The sequence below is a fragment of the Trachinotus anak genome, unplaced genomic scaffold (assembly GCF_046630095.1).
Source record: "Trachinotus anak isolate AG129_WGS33_773 ecotype Australia unplaced genomic scaffold, CSIRO_AGI_Tana_v1 ptg000001l, whole genome shotgun sequence".
Taxonomy (NCBI): domain Eukaryota; kingdom Metazoa; phylum Chordata; class Actinopteri; order Carangiformes; family Carangidae; genus Trachinotus; species Trachinotus anak.
The window spans coordinates 15917273-15937124 of NW_027273852.1; the positions used below are offsets into that span (position 1 = coordinate 15917273).

Below are 19852 nucleotides of genomic sequence, written 5' to 3' on the forward strand. Positions count from 1 at the left end.
CAGGTGCCAGACAGGCGGCCGTTTCACACCCGTCTTCTGTAATTGGCCAGAGCACCCCATCTTCCTTCAATAGGACCCCCCCTCCCTACACACACACACACACACACACAGTGTTGGTGGAATGAAGCAAGGCCAGCTTGGGCCTGACGCCACAGCAACCATGACGCCAGCCAATTATAGCACGGCAAGGCAAGGATGCGTGATAAAGTCACCTAGCAACTGAGAGAAAGAGAGAGAGGGGGGTGTGTTGAGTGAGGGGTGGTGAGTGAGGGGTGGTGGGTGAGGGAGAAGAAGAGAGAAAGAGAGAGAGAGCGAGAGAGATTAACAGGCATGGACAATCCACCAGCCACCAACCAATTATGGAAGAGTGTGATGCAGTTGCTTGGCAACTGAATGAGCAAGAGAGAGAGAGAGAGAGAGAGAGAGGGAGGGAGAGAGAGAGAGAGAGAGAGAGAGAGAGAGGGAGGGAGAGAGAGAGAGAGAGAGAGAGAGAGAGAGAGAGAGAGAGCAGGTTGGAGGTTGGATTCAGTGGGTGTAGAAGAGTACAGAGGTATGTGTGTGTGTGTGTGTGTGTGTGGAGGTCTGGGGTTACAGCAGGGTTTTTATTTCCTGAATCCACACGAAGCTGTGTGGTACCTGGGGCCAGGGCAGGGGTTGAGGTCTTGGAAAGTCAGACTCAAGCTGGAGCGACCAGGAACTACATATCACATAATTTTACTTCACCTCACAGATAACAGTTTGGCAAAATCATATGTGAAATGTATTTTCTTTTGATTTCCAGAATCAAGTGGCCTATTCTTCAAACTTCAGTTACATAAACCATCACAGTGCAATCTGTGTTCATTATTTCAAAATCACATTAACAATGTGAGGTTATGCAGTGCTGACTTTTCATTTAAATATGTACCTAATCTGCATTTCTACTCAATGAGAAGTAACATTTACAAAAATGGATGCAGCCTCATTAATGATGGATTATACAACTCTATTTCAGCAGTCTGCTAATTGATTTTCAGGCCGTAAAGAATTGAATAGAAACTGGCTGCTTTGAGCAATAGAAAAATACTCATGAAAAAATCGAAAAACTATATAAATTCATAAACTAAACATGGAATTGCTAATTATCAGAAAGTCTGTTGGGGGTGTGACTATATATAATGGTAGAATTTAAAAAAAGATGGCTGAAACTAAATTGATCACTATATTAATCAGTCATGACTTCAAAAAGGTACAAATATTTGTGTGCAAACGTTTAATGTCAGATTGTGCACTGAACTGTCAGAGGTCTCAGCTGCTGCCTGAAAATGCTGACAAACTTAAGACCTCAAAGAAAAAAAAAATGTATTAGATTTTATACAAGAGTTGTTGGAAGGTGTATTTGTTCACTTCTGATGTAGCTGGGCTAGCAGTTTCCCAAGTGTCAAGTCTTTTTGCTTAGCTAGTTTAAATATGTCTCTGACTTCTGTAATGGAAGCACATCATCCTATATGTTCCTTAGAACCACAGTGTAATATACACATCCAAATATTGTATCAGGTTTGTCAGCAGTTGTAGGAAAAGTTGTCTGCACACTGAGATGCTGCTCCCCTCAAAATTATTATTAAGTGCAGCTAATACTTTTGAAAGACAACACTCTTACACTCCTTCCAAAACTGCTTATCTGTTCTGCTATCTGGAGCCAAGTATGACGTTAAGTGTATTCTTATGGACTGCTGCTTTAATAACAATGAGGATACAGTTATTAGCCATCTACTGTTTTCAGAGATCCAACCAGATGCAGGAGAGTTAAAAATTAACACCCCGAGAACCAGAAAACTCTGGCTCTGATTCGGAGCAGTTCTGCCTGGGGACTGTAGAGATTTACTGAATTAATTTAAACATCTATTATTACAACACATCCCTAATTGAACATTTTCATATGAGAAAATAAACCTGACTTCACATCACAGCCGCAGCTCAGAGAAACTGTTTTGGATATGAACAGAGGAATACGCTTTCCAACATAATGTGGAATTGCGGCACATGTGCAGTGCACTCCTGACAGGCCTCGCTATAATGATGTTTCTAATGGCCTCTGGTGTGCACTATGTGACAGTAAGTGTATTGATGCTGTGCAGGCTTTCTGCTGCTGCTCCTCCCTGTGTCTTGGCTACGTTAATCCCTCCTTACATGTATGTTCAATGATTTATGGTCATAATAACCCAAAAAGAGGATTAAGCTAATTAAACCACAGTACTGCACTTGTAATGAACACATCGGGAGGGAATACACCGCCCACACATTTATACCACACACACACATACACACACATACACATACAGAGTGTAGAAGCTGCACTGTCTTCAGGGTGTCTTCTTTTTTCTCAGTGAATGATTCTGCTTTTAAAAGCTCTTTGCTGGTTAGCATGACTCCACTGTGGAATCATCAGAAGATTAAAAGATACTGCAGCTAGCAGTCACGCTACCAGAAAGCTAGCTGCTCCATTCCAGATTAGCCATAATAAAGCTACAGCTGTGGGGTCCTCAGGCTATGTTAGGTGCTACCCTGGAATATAATGCTACACCTAAAGCCATGCAATGGTCACTGGGATCATATAAGCCTGTAACACGCTGGATTAATGATGCCAAGGTTGCCAGTATTAATACAGTGGAGGACTGCAGGCTATGTACAGTAATCCTGGTCAACACCAAGGAAAACCGCTAACAGTGGAAAATGACAACTGGAGGCCATGAACCACTCCAGATACCATAAATGATGCTGTGGTTAAGGCTAAAGTTGAATAATGCTAGCTTCAGGTGGTACAAGTCTGCACAGGCCTCATGCTGCAGATAAGTGATGGGTTCAGTTACTCATGGCTGAAAGTCAAAATCCAGAAAATATTTTGACTTGAAAACAGGTGGATGGATTTCTAAGAGTGTACAAATCCCTGCTACACTGGTTCCTGTCCCTTTAAAAGTAGTGTTGTAACTCAAAGAGACAATCATGAATCAAAACAACCTCCTACGTAAATAATCGTTTACATTTTCAGACAGTTCTTGAAGTCTCTATTCTAAGGTCTTCGGTGATTTTGCTTACCACTGAATGCGATCTTTGTTTACCAACTAAAAACACAAAATAACTCTCATGGTATTGTTCAGAGAGAAAACAGCTGGTCTGAATGCCTGGGCTTTCTTTTCATTTATCTTTAGACTCAGCTCTACTTTGGTTTACTGGTGAAATCTGCTAAAAAGTCAGGGCACATTATTTTCCCTTCACTATATGTTAAATTATTACTAGTTTGACCCAAGACTTCAAACACAACAAAGATCTTCTGCTTGGTTGACGAATTTAACTGTAGAATTCATTGAAAGGTTTTGTTTCCATGTGTTGTGAGCGATCCTTCAGAACAGGGGGCAACCCACCGTGACGCCACCCATTGATTTGTGAATTGCCATTGTGAAGCCTCAAGTTTGCAATTTGGCCATCACCATCTTGTTTTTTTGAAACCAGAAGAAACCATAACTGGATGAGGAGGTTGAGCTGAGGGGGAGTGAGGGGTGGATCTGACCTGCTCTGTACAGTGTGTGTGGTACAGTCTGCCAGTCACAGACTTTATGGTCTATTTTCCTCTAAATGGGACCATCATTTCAAAATGAACATGATGTATTGAAGAAGACTTGAAACTAGTGATTAAGACCATAAACCCATTAGGAAAACATTCACTAAGGTAATAAATCAAGTTAGAAGTAGGGCCATTTTCCCATAGCCTTCAATACAATCTGACTTCTTTTGTAACCAGTGGAGTCGCCCCCTGATAGTCATTTGATAGAATGCAGGTATAAGGCACCTCTAAATTGGCTTCACTTTTCAGACCCAGAGTCTATGTCCATTTTTATATACATGACTGTTTCTTATTGACAGATGTAGTTTCAGGTTTGCTTAATGCTGTTTAAACTCAAGCAAATCATGCAGTCATCACAATCTGCCTCAGTCAAAGCCATCTTAACGCAAGTGTCTCATGTATCAACACAAAACCTTTCATCGCATGCTAACACTGCAGAGAGCACACGGCCCTCAGCCACTGGACACATTACCCTGGAGCGTGTTGTCCGAGGGTCACTGACAGGGCAGCTGTAGTTAGCAGCTAAAGCTGCATGTCAGACCCAGTTGGACACGGCTGAATTCGCAAAGTCATTACTACTAGTCCTATCAATCAACAGGCAATTATTGAGGCAGGGCCTTTTGGCACTCAGCTGATATCAAGGCTAATGAGGATATTAATAAATCTTGAGGATCATCTGTGAAGCAGAAGAAGGGATGTCCAAATCTCTTTAAAAAACCCTCAAATATCATAAAAAAACATTAGATGTTTTCTTTGCAGATTGCTACAGAGGCTCAACCAGCTCACAATGTGAGTGATGTACATGTGCTGGGTCTTCATCAAAGCTACAGGTTTAAGCATCATATTGAAAACACTACATTTTGTATAATGACAGTGCTGGTAATTGCATGAATACAAATTGAGCCAATCCCAGCTGACAATGGGTGAGGGCGGGGTACAGCCTAGACAGGTCTCCAGTTTAGCATTTTTAATATCTCAAATCTTAAGTCAGATATCAGACACTGGGTATTTTCTCTGTCAGGCCTTGCGTGTTTTAGAGCTTATTGGCACTCAGTCTGGTCTTTAGCTGTAAAACATATCATGTGACCCACTGGCCAAAACAAGAATGTTACTAAATTTGGCCATACAGTGTTGTCCTGCTGCAGCGTTCTACAACTGCGGGGCACTGGGTCCATTTCATTGCCACTAAAACACAGATCACAAATGACGGCACTGTCAGGTTTCACAAATGAATGCTACTCACAAATTGCAGATAGATTTAAATCTCCTACAGGTTTCCTGCATGTCCATGCATAGGTCATAAACACAGTATTCATTTTGATTAGTAAAATGTGTCAAAAGGAGCAAGAGGACCAGATCTCATGTTGCAAATTTAATCAAGAGGGCTTTGGCTATGAAAAGGGCTATGAGGGCTACCATCTAATAATAGCTGAAAGTCAGCGCAGTAACCTCATACTCACTGTTTCATTTCAATTCCAAAGTGCTGGAGTACTGAGGTGAAATATTTAAAAATGTGAGCATCTTCAATATAAAGTACTTGAGCTGAAGGTAGAGAGTGTAAAGAACAACCTACCTGTGTGGGTCCTCTGATGTGCCTTCAGATGGGAGCTCTTGGTGTAAACCTTCCTGCAGCCATTAAACTGGCACCGGTGGACTCTCTTCTTGTTCTCTGGTACATCTCCTCCCAGGCTTCCTCCTCCTCCCTGCTCGCTGTCACTGAGGGTCCCTCCTCGGCTTGGTGGTGACGGTAACGCCCGTGCTGCCACCAGCTTAGCAGCCCCTAACCCCACCTTCTTTGCCACAAATTTGAGTGTTAAGGTTCCGTCTGCTGTCGCAGTGAGTGTTTGTGTGGGTTTGATGAGGTGGCGGCCGAGCTCTGGTGATGACGGCGGTGTTAGGGATGTAACAGCAGCGCTCAGCTGTGCAGCACTGACTCCACCGAGGACTTGCTCCTTGGTTGTGATGGTTTCAGTCCCTGCTTCTGCTGGGGTCTTGCTGTGGTTGGGCACCTGGAGGATCTTGGCCTGGACCTTGGGGAGAGTTACAAGTAGTGGTGGCGGGCTGGGCTGGTCAGGCAGGCTGGGAAGAAGGGGGTCCATCAGGTCCTCATCACTGTCACCACCCTGCATGAATGCCGGTGTTAAGAGACAATCCAGCTCCTCATCAAAGAGCTCTGAGAGTCGCTTGGGTTCTGTCTGTAGATACCGCTCCAACTCTAGACATGTCTGCAAGACAAGTACACAGAGAGACCCAGAGTCAGACATAATAAATATACCGAACATCTGTCAGTTCGCTGTTTCTTACACCTCCGGTCACACACATTTGCTCATGCAGGATGTCAGTGGAAAGTTTAAGTGCATTTTGTTGCCTTGTTCAACACAACTCACATATGAAGCACATATTTGTTCAGGCAGAACACTGAGGTCACACAGCTGATCAACCATCAGCGTTTCATTCATGTATCAGTAAACATGGCCTATTAAAAAGATACTTCATCACCAGCTGACTAGTAGCATCTAAGCGCATTCACACAGGTGTATAGCTCTTTATCTCAGTATTACTCTGCTGATACCTTAATTTCAACACAATTTGTTGCTGCTTACTATTTCCACTACACCAACCTCCTCATGTTTCGAACTTCTGGCATTTTTGGCTTTGCTAAGACCTAATGTAAACAGCTTGATTGTTGCTGCTCAGATTTATTAAAAACTCACTCAGAGCAGAGCCCTTTCTGCCGAATCTAACTGAAGTATACTTTATATCCATTTGGAATGAATGGTAGCATCATCAACTTGTCTCTGGCTGAAACAGTAATCCGTGAAAACATACAAAAATGGGATCCCAACTTCTATGGTCACCAAACAAAGGTGTTAGTTTAAATCCTGCCTCTCAAACAAGCCCTCATACTATACCGATGGACCTGAGAGGTGGTTTGTTGGTACGGTCCTAAACAACCTACTTGACTGTTCCAAAAATGATTCATGAGTGTTTTGAGAACTGCACTTTGGTAAAGGTTTGGGAGAGGCCTTGGTCTATTGTATGACTATTCTTAGGGACTAGGACTTGTACAGCAATCTCCCAGGTCAAAGTCACACACCTTATACACACAATCATCCATCCTGAGAGGTTTTGTGGCAGTCTGAAGTCCTGTGACTTTCACCTTTGGTACTGAGTGAGGACAGTCATGAATGAAAGGGAGGCTGGGTGGAAAATGTGGGTTTAACTATGTGAACAAATGGCCAGTGCAGCTTATTTTTCAAGTGAGAAGAGTCCTTACAACTTCTTGGTACATTGGTATATTCAGTGATTTTTCTCAGACTGAAGACTTTTGAGAGACCCTCTTTACTGGTCCATTTAAATTCAAACATCCACTGTAGGCTGTATATTTCTCTGCAGCTGTTGACCATGTCACCTGGCACACGGCAGTCCTGAGAGAGGAGGGATTTAGTCTGTGATTGATTGCTGCTGCCTGGCCACACTCTCCGGAGCCCTGAACTGTGGAAGCCTTGCCTGTTTCCCTCTGCTCACCCAAATCAACCAGCCATGGCAGTTATATCACAAAATAGAGGAAGGAAGGAGTGAGATGATGGAGGGAAAGTCAAACAAAGAAACCAAGGAGAAGGAAGGGAGATAAGGAGAGAGAAACAGGGAAAAATAAGCAACTATTTCTCTAAGTGTTGTTTCAACATTTATCCAGAGATAACAGAGACATCTGTGCTTTTTTCCCAAGACAACTATACAGTTTGAGATTTTGGCAGCAGTACAGCATCACGACAGTTGTTGGTCTAGTGGCTGTCAGTCCCTTGGTCAAAGGCACCTGTCACATTACCTCAAGGGATTTGAGCCAGAAACCTTCCGGTCACTAACCTACTTTTCAAACCTCAAAGATAAATCTCTTCTCCTTAAACTTTTTTCGTTCTCAGTAATTCCTGCCCGCTCTCACTTAAACTACCAACTGCACTTTTGAGGTCTACATGGGATTGTTTTGCTGATCCTGCTGCTGCTTTGATCTCTCTCCCCTGCAACACTGTTTTTATCGAAATTCTGTCTGCCCCATCCCACAGGGAAAATAAGACATATGTAGCCACTATGGACGATTTCACAGCTGTTTAATATAAGATGTAAACCAAAAACAATCCTTATTAAATGCTATTAAAAGGTTGGAAAGAGCATCACTGATTGTTTAAATGGTTTTACATAGCAAATGGGCACAAACCTCATGTTTGAACATCATATTCCAGTGAAGTAACGTGAGTTATTATTTACAGAAACGCAACAACGCATCGATCATTGAAGTTACATTCATCATTAGACCCAATAATAACATGTTTTTTTAATGAAGTTTCAAACTAGTAATGGCAGTGCTGAACATTGGTCCAACAGCAGAGTAGGATTGAATTTCAATGAAAGTCTCTCAAAAATCTGCTCCTGTTTTCCTGGAAAAATATTGTTTGCGTGTGTTCCCATACTTTATTTCAGCTACTGAAACAAAGACACCCTCTCTAAATATCATGAACGCTTCAAGTCCAACCTTGAAATGTCTTTACTACAGTAATCAAACTGGATCTAACTTTCAGCTGTAGGTTTCATGCAGTGAATTTTCCATGCTAAAACCGGGGCTTACAGCCCAGTTGTATGGTAAAATATTTTTTTTAGAATAAGTGTAAATGCAGTGCAAAATCTGTCAACAAAAACAATGCAGGGGGTTGAACATCTGGCCTCATCAGACGAACTGGAGGGAGGTTTCATGCCTAAATAACAGCACAGAGCAGCTCCTGTTGCAGAAATCACACGATCACTGAATGCTATAAGTACTACAGTACAACCTCAAATCAGCAGTGAAATGTAAAACCAGTCAGATGTACTGAAACTGGTGACATTGAGATCTTAAAATCAAGCAAAATCCTTGAACCCTATACTGAAATAAACAAGTCACAGTGCTTGTGTTTGTATTTTTGTGTTATTTGTCAAAAGACAGCAGGCCAGTCCATGGCTCTGTAACTTCACTCAGCACTTTTTCAGCTACCTGGCTCAGGTATACTGTCCTCCAGCATAATGCTTTTACTGTATCTACTTGGAAAATGAACTTCCTGTGTCTGGCCAAAGGCCTTTGGCAGCCGACGGTTCTCATCCTGATCCCTTAGCTCTTTCCACCTCTGTCATCGGAGCAAATTACAGCCACTATACAAAAGTTTTTCCTTAGCTGCAGCTGGTTGACTTGGTCCATTCAGACACGCCAGCACAGGAGCTTTACTCTGCTCAGTCTCAGTGACGAGACAGACCAAACCGACGCATTTAGTCTGAATATCTGTGGAGTGGTGATAAGCTGAACTTCCCTCTCCCTCTTTTTTCTTCTTCCCTTTAAAAGAATGCTCTTTTTCCTAAGGATGCTAATTTGCATATGAATATAAATCAAATATATTTCTCCGGGGGGTTACAATGCCTCACAAGGAAACTTGAAAATGATAAGAAAGTATGTAAAGTGACAAAGACGATGCCCAGTAACAGAGTCTTTTGTAAAGCTGATACCAGTGCTCTGAGGAAAACCTTCTGGTTAGTCTTTTGTCCAGATTGTTGCAGTGATTTGTTAGCATTTGTATTCCTTTCAGTAATTGCTGTGTGTAATACAATATCTAGTTAGGTATGCTAAAGGGGGCTATTACATCTCTTTTTAAATTAGATCAGTCACTGCTAATGCATCTGGAAACCAGTGCTGGAGATTATACAACAGCCTTCAGGTTATCTAGGGTGGAACGCTGGCAGCCAAATGCTTTATTTCAAGACAACAGAGCTGCATGGTTTCAACAGCAGAATGAGGAGTACATCATTCAGTGATTATTCATGGGCAGAATGATCTACAAAAAAATTATTTAATTAAACAGGTAGAAAATGTGGGTTTTCTTTTTAGATAGTTTTCAGTCTTTGTGTTGCAACACTGAATTCTCTGGTTCTCTCTATGATGACTATATGATATGTATGTTATGATATAATATGAGTGGCATTTCAGTTTAGATCTTGGACTCGCAACATTTTCAGAATTTAGTCCAAGAGGCATCACACACCCAACCAATACAAATAACAGTCCTACAGTAAATACAGCTTAAGTATCAAAGTACCCATCTTATTGTGAAAGGACAGCATTTAAGGTTGAACCAGGAAGTAATGGCCAGGTTTGGATATTAAATAAGGATAACGTCTGCATTTTCTCACAACAATAAATAGGAAATAAAGTCCATTTAAATTTGGGTAAGCAAAATTGTTATAGCCAAATTTGTTTGAACAGTTTTTTTCTCAATACAACAGGTTCAAGATACTGTGAGGATGCAAAGGCCATCAAATTTATGCAGTTTTTGCCCTGAACTTGTTTGGTTTGTAAATGTTATTGGAGATTATGCTTTTATCCTGAAGGATTTGGTCTGTTGATGCTTGCAGGACACAAGTAAAAATATTTCTACAGATACAAGGAAGGTTTTGCAGTCATTTTTTCCTGATCCTTTCTAGCGCTTTGTATAATGATATTTTGCCATTGTAGTGTGTGTTATATACATTATTCATCCTCCTCAGACACAGCAGCATGAATATTAGTTCTCTTTGATACAGTAAATGTAGTCTCTATTAGTGATTTCTTAAGGCATACTGTGCCATTGTTTCACTTGGACTAGAAATCAAAAATAGAAAGGTCTGTGTGTCTCCTGGTGGGGGCTGGACTGATGTTTAAGATTGTGGGAGGTAGGTGGGAAGGACAGAGGGTAGAGAGAGCCCGAGGCTGTGGAAGAGGAGCAAGCGGCAATCAAACCCACGGCCGGCAGCGAACGCACCATCTCTGACATCACACGACCTTCTCCTCGTCTGTTTCTCCTACACACTATGAATATCAGGTAACAATGACATGTAGGGCCTGCAGCGTGTGTGTGTGTGTGTTTGGCAAGTGTGTGTGTTTGGCAAGTATGTGTGTTGGTGTGTCAGGGGCTGCTGGCTAACATCTCAGACTGATAGCATGTGTAAGGCTCACCTCCTGTCCCCCTGCTCAGTCCCACACCATATGGAGAAAGGTCACATCGAATAACACACACACACACACACACACACAGTGCAGAGACCAGTAACCCTCCTTTTCATTTTTCCCATAGAAAACGTTGGATGGACATGACTCCTTCTGGTTGAATAATCAGTACAAACAATGAACTGAAGAAAATCCGCTTCACTGACAAAAAGTCAAAGGTACAAGAAAACAATTAAAAAAAATTTAAAAAATATTCTAGGACAGATGTCAGCTAGAGTTGACTGCTGCAGTAAGAGACAGCCAATCAGAAAGCTTCAGATTCTGTCACGGCAACAGGCGGGATGAATTTTTGTTTACATTCATTTACTTTTAGATTCCAGATGGAAGAAATTAAAATACTGCATTCTTGTTGAGATGGCACAATTGTGAGCGGTCGTGGATACTGCCTCAGTAGACATATTGTTTCCAAGTGCAACCACATTTCAACAGCATACATCTCATTTTATAATAATCTAAATCAGTTTAGGGTTGTATTATATTAAATGTAATTAGTGGTGATGAGGGCTCTGCACCCATTTTTATTTAATACACATTTATCAATGTCACAGTAAATGTGCTGGAGTTAGCCAAACGCTAATTTCCCAACTAATTCTCCATAGAACAGATGTTAGATTAGTCATTCTAACAACGATCTGACAATCTGGCCACCAGACTGATGCTTCGGTAGTTTTACTCAGTAAGAAGGAATTTCACCAACTTCACCTCCTCACAGTTACAACTGAGAGACAGAGGTGAAGACTCCTGTTACATTCAGTTTTTCTTAGTCATCGTCTGAATGAATGAATAAGGCGCACTGTTTTTTTCCTGGTTGCAGTGATAAGAATATCTAAGAACTCAGGTTTCACTACCTGATGTCCTCTCCATAACAGTGGCTACTTAAAAAAAAGAAACAAATTGATTTCAATGGCAAAGCTTTAATTGTGTAATATTGAAAATTGATCCTGGAAAGTTGAGTGTTGGGAACCAGCTGACCTGTCACTTATATATAGACCAAGGGTTTCCATAGTTCCCATTGTTTAATCTGTGCAAGAAATCAATCACCTATAAAGACTATTACATTGTACATTTGGATTGTACAATACAAGGCAGTTACAATTAATGTACTTTATTAAGTTATGTAACAGTATCAGAGGTCAAAGTCAAACAAGGTCAAGGACAGATGTGGCTGAAGTCAGAGTCAGCTGTGGTTGACCATATTGCACTTTACTGGAAAGCTCTAAGTGTCTATATGACAACTGTACAGTTTTTACTTATAAGACCATGTGATCAGTTTGTGGATGTCATGTTTTCACACACAGAGATAAAAAAAAACAAAAAAACTTCATCCTTTCCTCCTGCTTCCCCTCTACCCTCAACAACCTTTATGTTTTGAGTGTTTGATTTAATATCTCGTCTAAAATAGCTACTAGTGACGTGCAGGTCCTGTGAGTGTGCGTGTGTGTTCTCAGCCCGCTGAGGTCCATTAATAATGAATGCAGAGAGCAGAGGCTCTGGATGGAAGCGCTAAGAGCTTTTGACAGACAAAGGATCGTTGAGGACAAAGCTACGCAAACAGATTGAAGTGGCTTGAGCAGGAGATGCTCCGTCTGTGTTTACATGCACACAGTTAGGTGACTATAACCAACATTTCCGTTAGGGCAATGGTGAAATGAAGCCATTTACGTGACTCTGCAAAGTGACACTTCCTGTAATGATCTGCTTCACATGTGGTTATTTGCCTCGTCAACAACTTACTGAACATTTGACACATCAACAGCCTGGAAACATTTAGTCAACAACTGGTTCAGCCATGTGGAATATGTACTGACCAATCAGTGAAAGACAATAACAAGACCTGCCTCACTTAAATAAGCTTTACCAACAATTAAAACTAGGATTAGTAAAAGTGAAACATGCTTTTGCAACTTCTTGACAAGTGTTAGATTTCCACAACTGTCGCTAAATCAGATGCAATATATAATTGACATGATATCTGACCACAGTGACCATCTTCGCCAGACTGCTCATAACAAAGGAAATTCCACTTCAGATAAAAATGATTATTAACTCATCTTCATGACATTCAAAACACAGACCTCTGCTCATTAATACTCCTCACACTCCTACTCAAAGGTCTATAAATAGTGAAAGCTCTGCCAACAATATTAGCTTAGCTACTACGGTGTCAAACTCTTCAAAAGTAATTCTTTGTTCATGCTTTTTTTAGCTTCCGTGTGAGTTTCTCATCAACACTCTGGAGATGAAGACATCTGTATAACATCAGTCAGACAGAAGAAGCAGCTGCAGATCAGACGCTCAGTGGATACATGGTGGGAAACATGTGATGTAAATGTCAATGTCAGGTGCAAGAGGTTGACGGCTTTTGTGTCAAAGAATGGGATGAAACAGCTTGAAGTGCTGAATAATGATACGGAAACCGGTCAGACTGGAAACAGCTGGTTCGCTCGAGATGCTGTTTTTGTGTTAGGCTCATCGATTTGAAATGCTGAGATCCGTGCTGAGCTCCTGACCTGAGACGACTCATCAGCTCTCAAACTAGACCCCAGTTCTATAAACCAATCCTTCTGCAGTGAAATCAAAAGCAGTTATAGCCAATACATTCCTTACAATAGATCACTGCATAATAGAACAGCATGCATGCACAGATACAGTGCAGAGGGTAATCAGGTGATGGTCTCAGTAACTCATTTTTCCAGAAACATTTTTGATACACACTCATCCTGTTTCTGAATCCTGGATCAAAAACACATGACACGAACAGAAAAGGTTTCAGTGTCGGTCCTGAATCTCCACACATGACTTTCAATCATCTTAAATACAGCCATGCAGCAGTTGCTTTCATGTGAACCTCCTCACTGACTACAACAGGCTCCTGTATGAGGAGTCAGTTTCCTCTCACTCTGCTGCAGAAAGCCTCCTTGTGAGGATCTCGAGTCTGATCCTTTTAGTTTGCTCCCGTCTCTCTTTATCTGTGCGTATGCATTAGAGTGTGTTTATTTTCACTCCACATTATACAGCTTTTGGCTTCAAATTATGTTTTTCTCTTCGTTTTTTTTCTCATACAAATAGGCCCTAATTAAAGTGCTTTGGCTTCCATAAACTGCTCTTTGAAGCTCTACCTCTTGATGGATCTCGCTCTCTCCACGCAGCGAGCTCTGATGGCTAATTAGCCACTCAAAGGAAAAGGCAAAAAGAGGCTCTTTATTCAGCTAATTTGCTGATGCGGCTGTGTACACGGCGCATGTGTGTGTGTGTTTGTGTGAGTGAGAAGAGCATAATGACTTTTAACTGATGTGTGTGAATATATAATGGTTCATGCTCGAGAGTGTGTACAATATCAAACGGGTGCCAGTGGCAGCGAGCTGCTTCCTTCATGTCTGAGCGAGCATCAGAGCTGCAGAGCCAGTGTGCGCTTTGTTCGCCGTTTGTGCGAAGCTGCCTGTGAAGATGCTGGAGCTGTTTCAGTTACTGCAGCAGCATCTACACTATATGGAGTCACACTGACTTACAACTGCACATCATCCAAATAGCTCCAAACTAACAGGATGCTTTAACACGCTCAATTATACTAAAATGATTTTCTCCTGTAACTCACCACATCATTTGTAACTCACATCCACATGATGACTTCTCTAAATTATACACAGAAAAAGTCATGAGAAATGTTTTAAAATCCCCTTGTTTTTATCACCAGTTTCATGATGAACTTATCATTAAGGTTAGAAAATGATAGAAGTTGTCAAGTCAAGTCAAGTTGACTGTTACCACAAAGTTTGAACCACACTATTGCCTAAAATATGACTGTAAGCTGTGACATTAAGATTTCTCTTCACTGGAAACAAGCGGCCCAGTCCATTAAAATTTACCTACACCAGTATATGACCTTACAGAAGCAGACATGAGACATGAACTCTCCTCTCATGCAGCCTGAACCTCAGCTTGCTCATGGACAGCTGCCAGTCTGGAGACACCAGTGTCCTTATGCCTACACTGCACTGGTCCCAGGGCAAACCACAGTCCTGAGCCAGAGCCATTCTGCTGGATGGCGACCACCTCAGTCTGCCTCTGCTTCCTGTGCTGCTACTACTGAAATGAAATGAATGACAACTCCCTGAGCCTTATTCATACTGAGTCACTGAGGTGCAAGAATCTGACATTTTTTTTATCCCAACCATTTATCAAACAGTACAGCAGCTGAAGACGTCAGGGTTCCTGAGACAAGTCAAAGAGAATCTAAAATGATCTAAATTTGAAGAGTTGATCATTCAAATATCCTAAAAATAACATTACAAGAAGTGGAGCTGGTGCAGTTTGTGATTCTTCTACTGGCAGGTTCACTACTGAATGGTTCACTATAGATTTGCTGCCTTCCATCTTGAACAGCAGTGAACCTGGGAACTTAAACTGTAGATACAGGGACAACATTTGTTCTTCACCCTGGTTTAAAAGGTAGCTACACCATGTGGGGTAAAATTACAGCTTTACAGATAAACTCATCTCTTCAGTGATCAGCTGTCTCCATGGCTGGAGGTGAGTGACTCAGTGAATCCAGCTGCTCAGTCAGTTCCACAGAAAGACGCACAGTTACAGGAACTGGTGGACTGAGCTCATCATGACCGAACGGCTCAGTGTCTTAACGGTTCAGCTTTGATGCATCAGTGTTTTTATCTGTAACAGGATTGATTCAGACTCTGCATCTATTCATGTGCAAAGAAAATCCCTTTAGCTTTACTGGCTTTAGAGAGAAACATGTAAATGATAAAACCTGGATAATCTGAGCATCTTGTCATCTGCTGACTTCAAATTGAACTTGTGAGGTTAAACTTTTGACACAGGAAGTGGAGTCACACAACAGACTTGATGTTCACAGCACTATAAAAATAGTCTTCACCTAGTTCAGTGTTTAAAATCAGTGCATTTCACTGCCATGTGAGGAACAATGAAACAACAACAATGTTAACTTAAACAGTCCTCTTATTATTATTCTTATTGATGCAGTTAATGAACAATATATCTGACAAATCTTAATCTAGATATATTTACATTTTCAATGTGCATGTTGAAGAACCACAGGTTGTAAAACATGCTGTACACATCTCCTCTAATGAACACACAAATAAAAACCCACACAGCTCTGACCAAAGCTCAGGACACCATCAAATACACACACACTACTGAGTCATATATATCAAGAATTTCTAGAAAGTCGTGTAGAAATAAAAATAAGTATTATTATTATTATTATTATTATTATTATTATTATTAACAGCAACAATCATAATAATAACACAGTCCAAAATCCAGTCCAAAAGGTGGTCCAGGTTTGCCTTACTGTAAACAAACACACACACACACACACACACAGACACTCACACACAGACAGACACACAGACAGTCGAAAACCTTTGTATGAAACTCGCAGCAGTGATAAAGAAGCTGACACAACACAATGCTGCTGCAGTGACAGAGCTGACACTGTTTGTGTGAACACCTGTGTGCGCTGTCAGTGTGCTCAGGTATCCTCTCACCCTGCCTTTAATTGAAAAAGCAGCACGACAAATGAAAGGAGAGTCCTGTGAGGTCTGATTTGAAAACCGGGGGATGGGGGGGTGGGGGAGGGCTTCAATAAAAGAGGTTAATGGAGACGAGGCCTGGAGGAAGAAGGAGGCGACAGCACTGGGATTCCTCAGACTTTGATCTGAGAGAAGGTCAGTCTGGAAGAACTGAACAAAGCTCTGAAATTTTTCACCAAAAATGAATCTTGGTGGTGGGATGGGCCAGGGAAGGACACGTTAAATTTTGGTGCAGATCCAGTTAAAGGTGCATTTTCTCTGTTAGTAATGTTTGGACTTGATGTAAAAAATCTGATGTATTTATAGTGTTGACATCAACAAATATATAATAATCTGGATCTGACAAACAAGATAAATGGGGTAGCTATTATGCACATGCTAACTGAACTAGTGACAAAAAGCTTATTTTCAAAGTAAGATGACTAGTAAGAGACAGAAGCAGTTTAGTTAGACAAAGAAAGACGATTAGCCAATGAGAGTGAGGGTACAGGAGTGAGTGAGTGCATGAAGAGAGCAGGCTCTGAGCATTTATTGCTAACACACACACACACACACACACACACACACACACACACACACACTCACACACACACAGCCTCACCTCCGACCTCCAGCCTCAGCCAATGAAATTTTAATCAACAGTCTCTGATGGAGGACAGCACTCAGACTCTCCTGCTGTGTAACTGCCCCTCTCTCTCTCTCTCTCTCTCTCTCTCTCCATCTTCTCTGTATTCTCTCTATGTTTTCATGCCTCTGAGCAGCCCCCCCCCCCCCTCCCCAGCCTCCTCATTCTCCCTCTCACCTCTATAATCACCCCATCCCTCCTCTCTTTTCTCTTCATCGCACACATTTCACTTCCTCCTTCCTCATTCACAAAGCAAAGGTCACCTGCTCCTCTTTCTCCATTTCATCCTCTCTAGTTTCTTACCCCATCGTCCTGTCACTGAGTGAAACATCATAAGTGTCCCGTTGTTTCAGCCTGAACATTTTTACTGCCACACAGAAACTGAAAACAGAGCAAAACTCTTTCTAACTCTGACAGACAGTCAAGTCCCACTGATAAACACCACTGACCCTGATTTACAGTCACTTCATTTCACTCACAGTTTTCATATGCAGACTCTGGCTTCTGAGAAAGTCCAGTCGCCACCCAATAAAAATGAAATGACTATAAAATGAAGAACAGACTTGAATTGAAGTTATGGAATCTAACTTGATTAAACTCATAGATGTTTTCTTTTGGTTTACAATCTGAATATTGTTACTTTCATTGATTAAATGAAGGCTGGATAAAGTTGATTGATAAAATTGATTATTGTGATATTATTAAGAATGATTTCCAATATATCACAACATGGCAAATGAGTGAAAAATCATCATCAAACATTCTTTAAAAAGATCAACTTGATGTTTAGTGCAGTGACCTGTGCTCACCTGTCAGGTGTTCCACACATACTCCTCACACATGTATTATCATCATCCTGCAATGATTCCACCTGCAAAGCAATACTGTCCAGCCTTTGCTTAAATTATTGCAAAGGGAGAAGTTGAAAAACGACTTCTACAAAACCACCAGATGTTGATGGTGGAGCTGGACAGGTTCATATAAACTGACGGAAACTCTTCTGTCAGACGACTTAAACATTGTAGAAACGTCTCAGAAAACATGTCTGTGTGGAGTTTTACTCATTTGCTCTTTCTCTCTTTTCTCCTCTTCAGACAGATGTGTCACAACAGAGACATTAACCAGAACACACTCACTCATCTGCTCTCTCTCTCTCTCTCTCTATCTCTAACACACACACACACACACCCTCCATTTTCACTGTCCATGGTTATTAAATACAAGGACATAAAATTAATTAACAGCTTAATCACTCACACGCACGCACGCACACACACACACACACACACACACACACACACACAGACACACACACACACACACACACACACACACACACACCACAGAGCTCTAAAAGGACATGGCAGGTACGGCCTTTTAATTTGAAGAATAATTTAATACTGCTTAACCAGGCTTATGGCCATTCTCTCTCTCTTTGTCCCCTTGCACTGTGTGTGTGTGTGTGTGTGTGTGTGTGTGTGTGTGTGTGTGTGTGTGTGTGTGAGTGTTTCCTAGCAATTTCACTAATTGGCTGAGATGGAGGGATTGAAATCTGTGGCAGAATCATCTGTTCCTCTGTCTGTTGTGCTTTCTGTTAATGAAGCTACTCACTCTCTCCCCCTCTCTCTCCGTCTGTATCTCTCTCTCTGTCTGCAGGTCATTTGTCATGTCGGACGGCCTGTCCTCCACCATGAGGCATTTGTCTAGGCTGGAAAAATGATGGGCTTGCTGTCCACACGTCACATCCAGACAGTACGTACACATACACACAGACACACACACTGAGACAGCGTCTAACCTTTAAGTCAGACTGTACGTGAATGTCCCTTTCTATGAACGCTTTAGTGCCTCTTTCGTACATTTTGTTCTTTGAATTTTTACCATTTTCTGTATCACTTGGAGTCCCATTTTACAATATAACAAAATAACAACTGCAATTTTTGTAATTTTGCAGTTACTGAAAACTGCACAGCATTGATGAATCCATTACAGCTGCACATCGACCCTGAATAGCTGAACTTGTACAAACACTGAACATTATAACCATGAAAGTAGGATATATTGCTGCTATCAGGGACTGGAAATAGGCCTATATGTTTTATTTTGTTAATTTATTCATTCATCTTGATAGAAAAGAAAAATGCTCATCTGTTTATCTGTTGTGCTGCTGATAGTCCTGTTACTGTGCAAACAGTCACACTAATGAAACATGTCAATTTAACATGTTGTTGAGCTGAAATATTTTAATGTGATACAACCTCACACTTTGTCTTTGCTGCATCTCATTTCGGTATTCTACTACAACGACTGTTTCCCAACAGGCATCATTAAAGCGCAGTCTTATCCAATTTTAGAATAAAGCATTGAATAAATCAGTGTTTTTCCTCTCATGTCAATACAGTTTCTATCAGCCAAAGTGTATCTGAGATACTTCATGTGCTGAGTGGTTTTTACTTTGAGTGCTTTTGTTCGCATCCATTCACACCACAGTGTGAGAGCCACAGAATAAAAATGAGTGTTAAACACTTGACTTTAGCGAAACCATTGACTCCGAAACTTAGATGTGAACAGTAAATGTGAGGGGTAAAGAGACACTTCCGCCAAGTGGTTTGATAAAAGCTGCAGTTTTCCCGACAGAGGACAAAGAACATGAACGTAAGCCACATGGTAACGTTCAAATTAGATGAGACGTGCCTTGTGGCTTGTAATTCACAAACTCACTCATTCACATGTAAAGTAAAAGTTGCCTTCCTAAGAGGACCCGAAGAAAGGAATAGTACATAAGTGGATTCTGTAGTGTTGGATTTACATTTGTACTCAGGCCCTGAAGCTTTTTTTGTAATTTTTTTCATTATTTCCTCAGAATTATTAATTTGGAAAACAGACTGTCAAGAAGCAAATATATCATGACAACACATGCTCCCTGAAAGTTGCTAAATAATCATTTTGAATTTGCCTAACACATACCTTAAAAAAGGGGAAAATAAAAA

The 19852-nt window shown here is 41.2% G+C and overlaps 1 protein-coding gene across 1 annotated transcript in view; it reads right to left on the bottom strand.

Moving 5' to 3' along the window:
• Window positions 1-19852, bottom strand: part of klf7b (Kruppel like factor 7b) — a 60229-nt gene that overhangs the window by 14333 nt on the left and 26044 nt on the right. The window contains exon 2 of the mRNA XM_071480395.1: window positions 5175-5826. Coding sequence (XP_071336496.1) covers window positions 5175-5826 — 652 coding nt within the window. The remainder of the gene's footprint in view (window positions 1-5174; window positions 5827-19852) is intronic.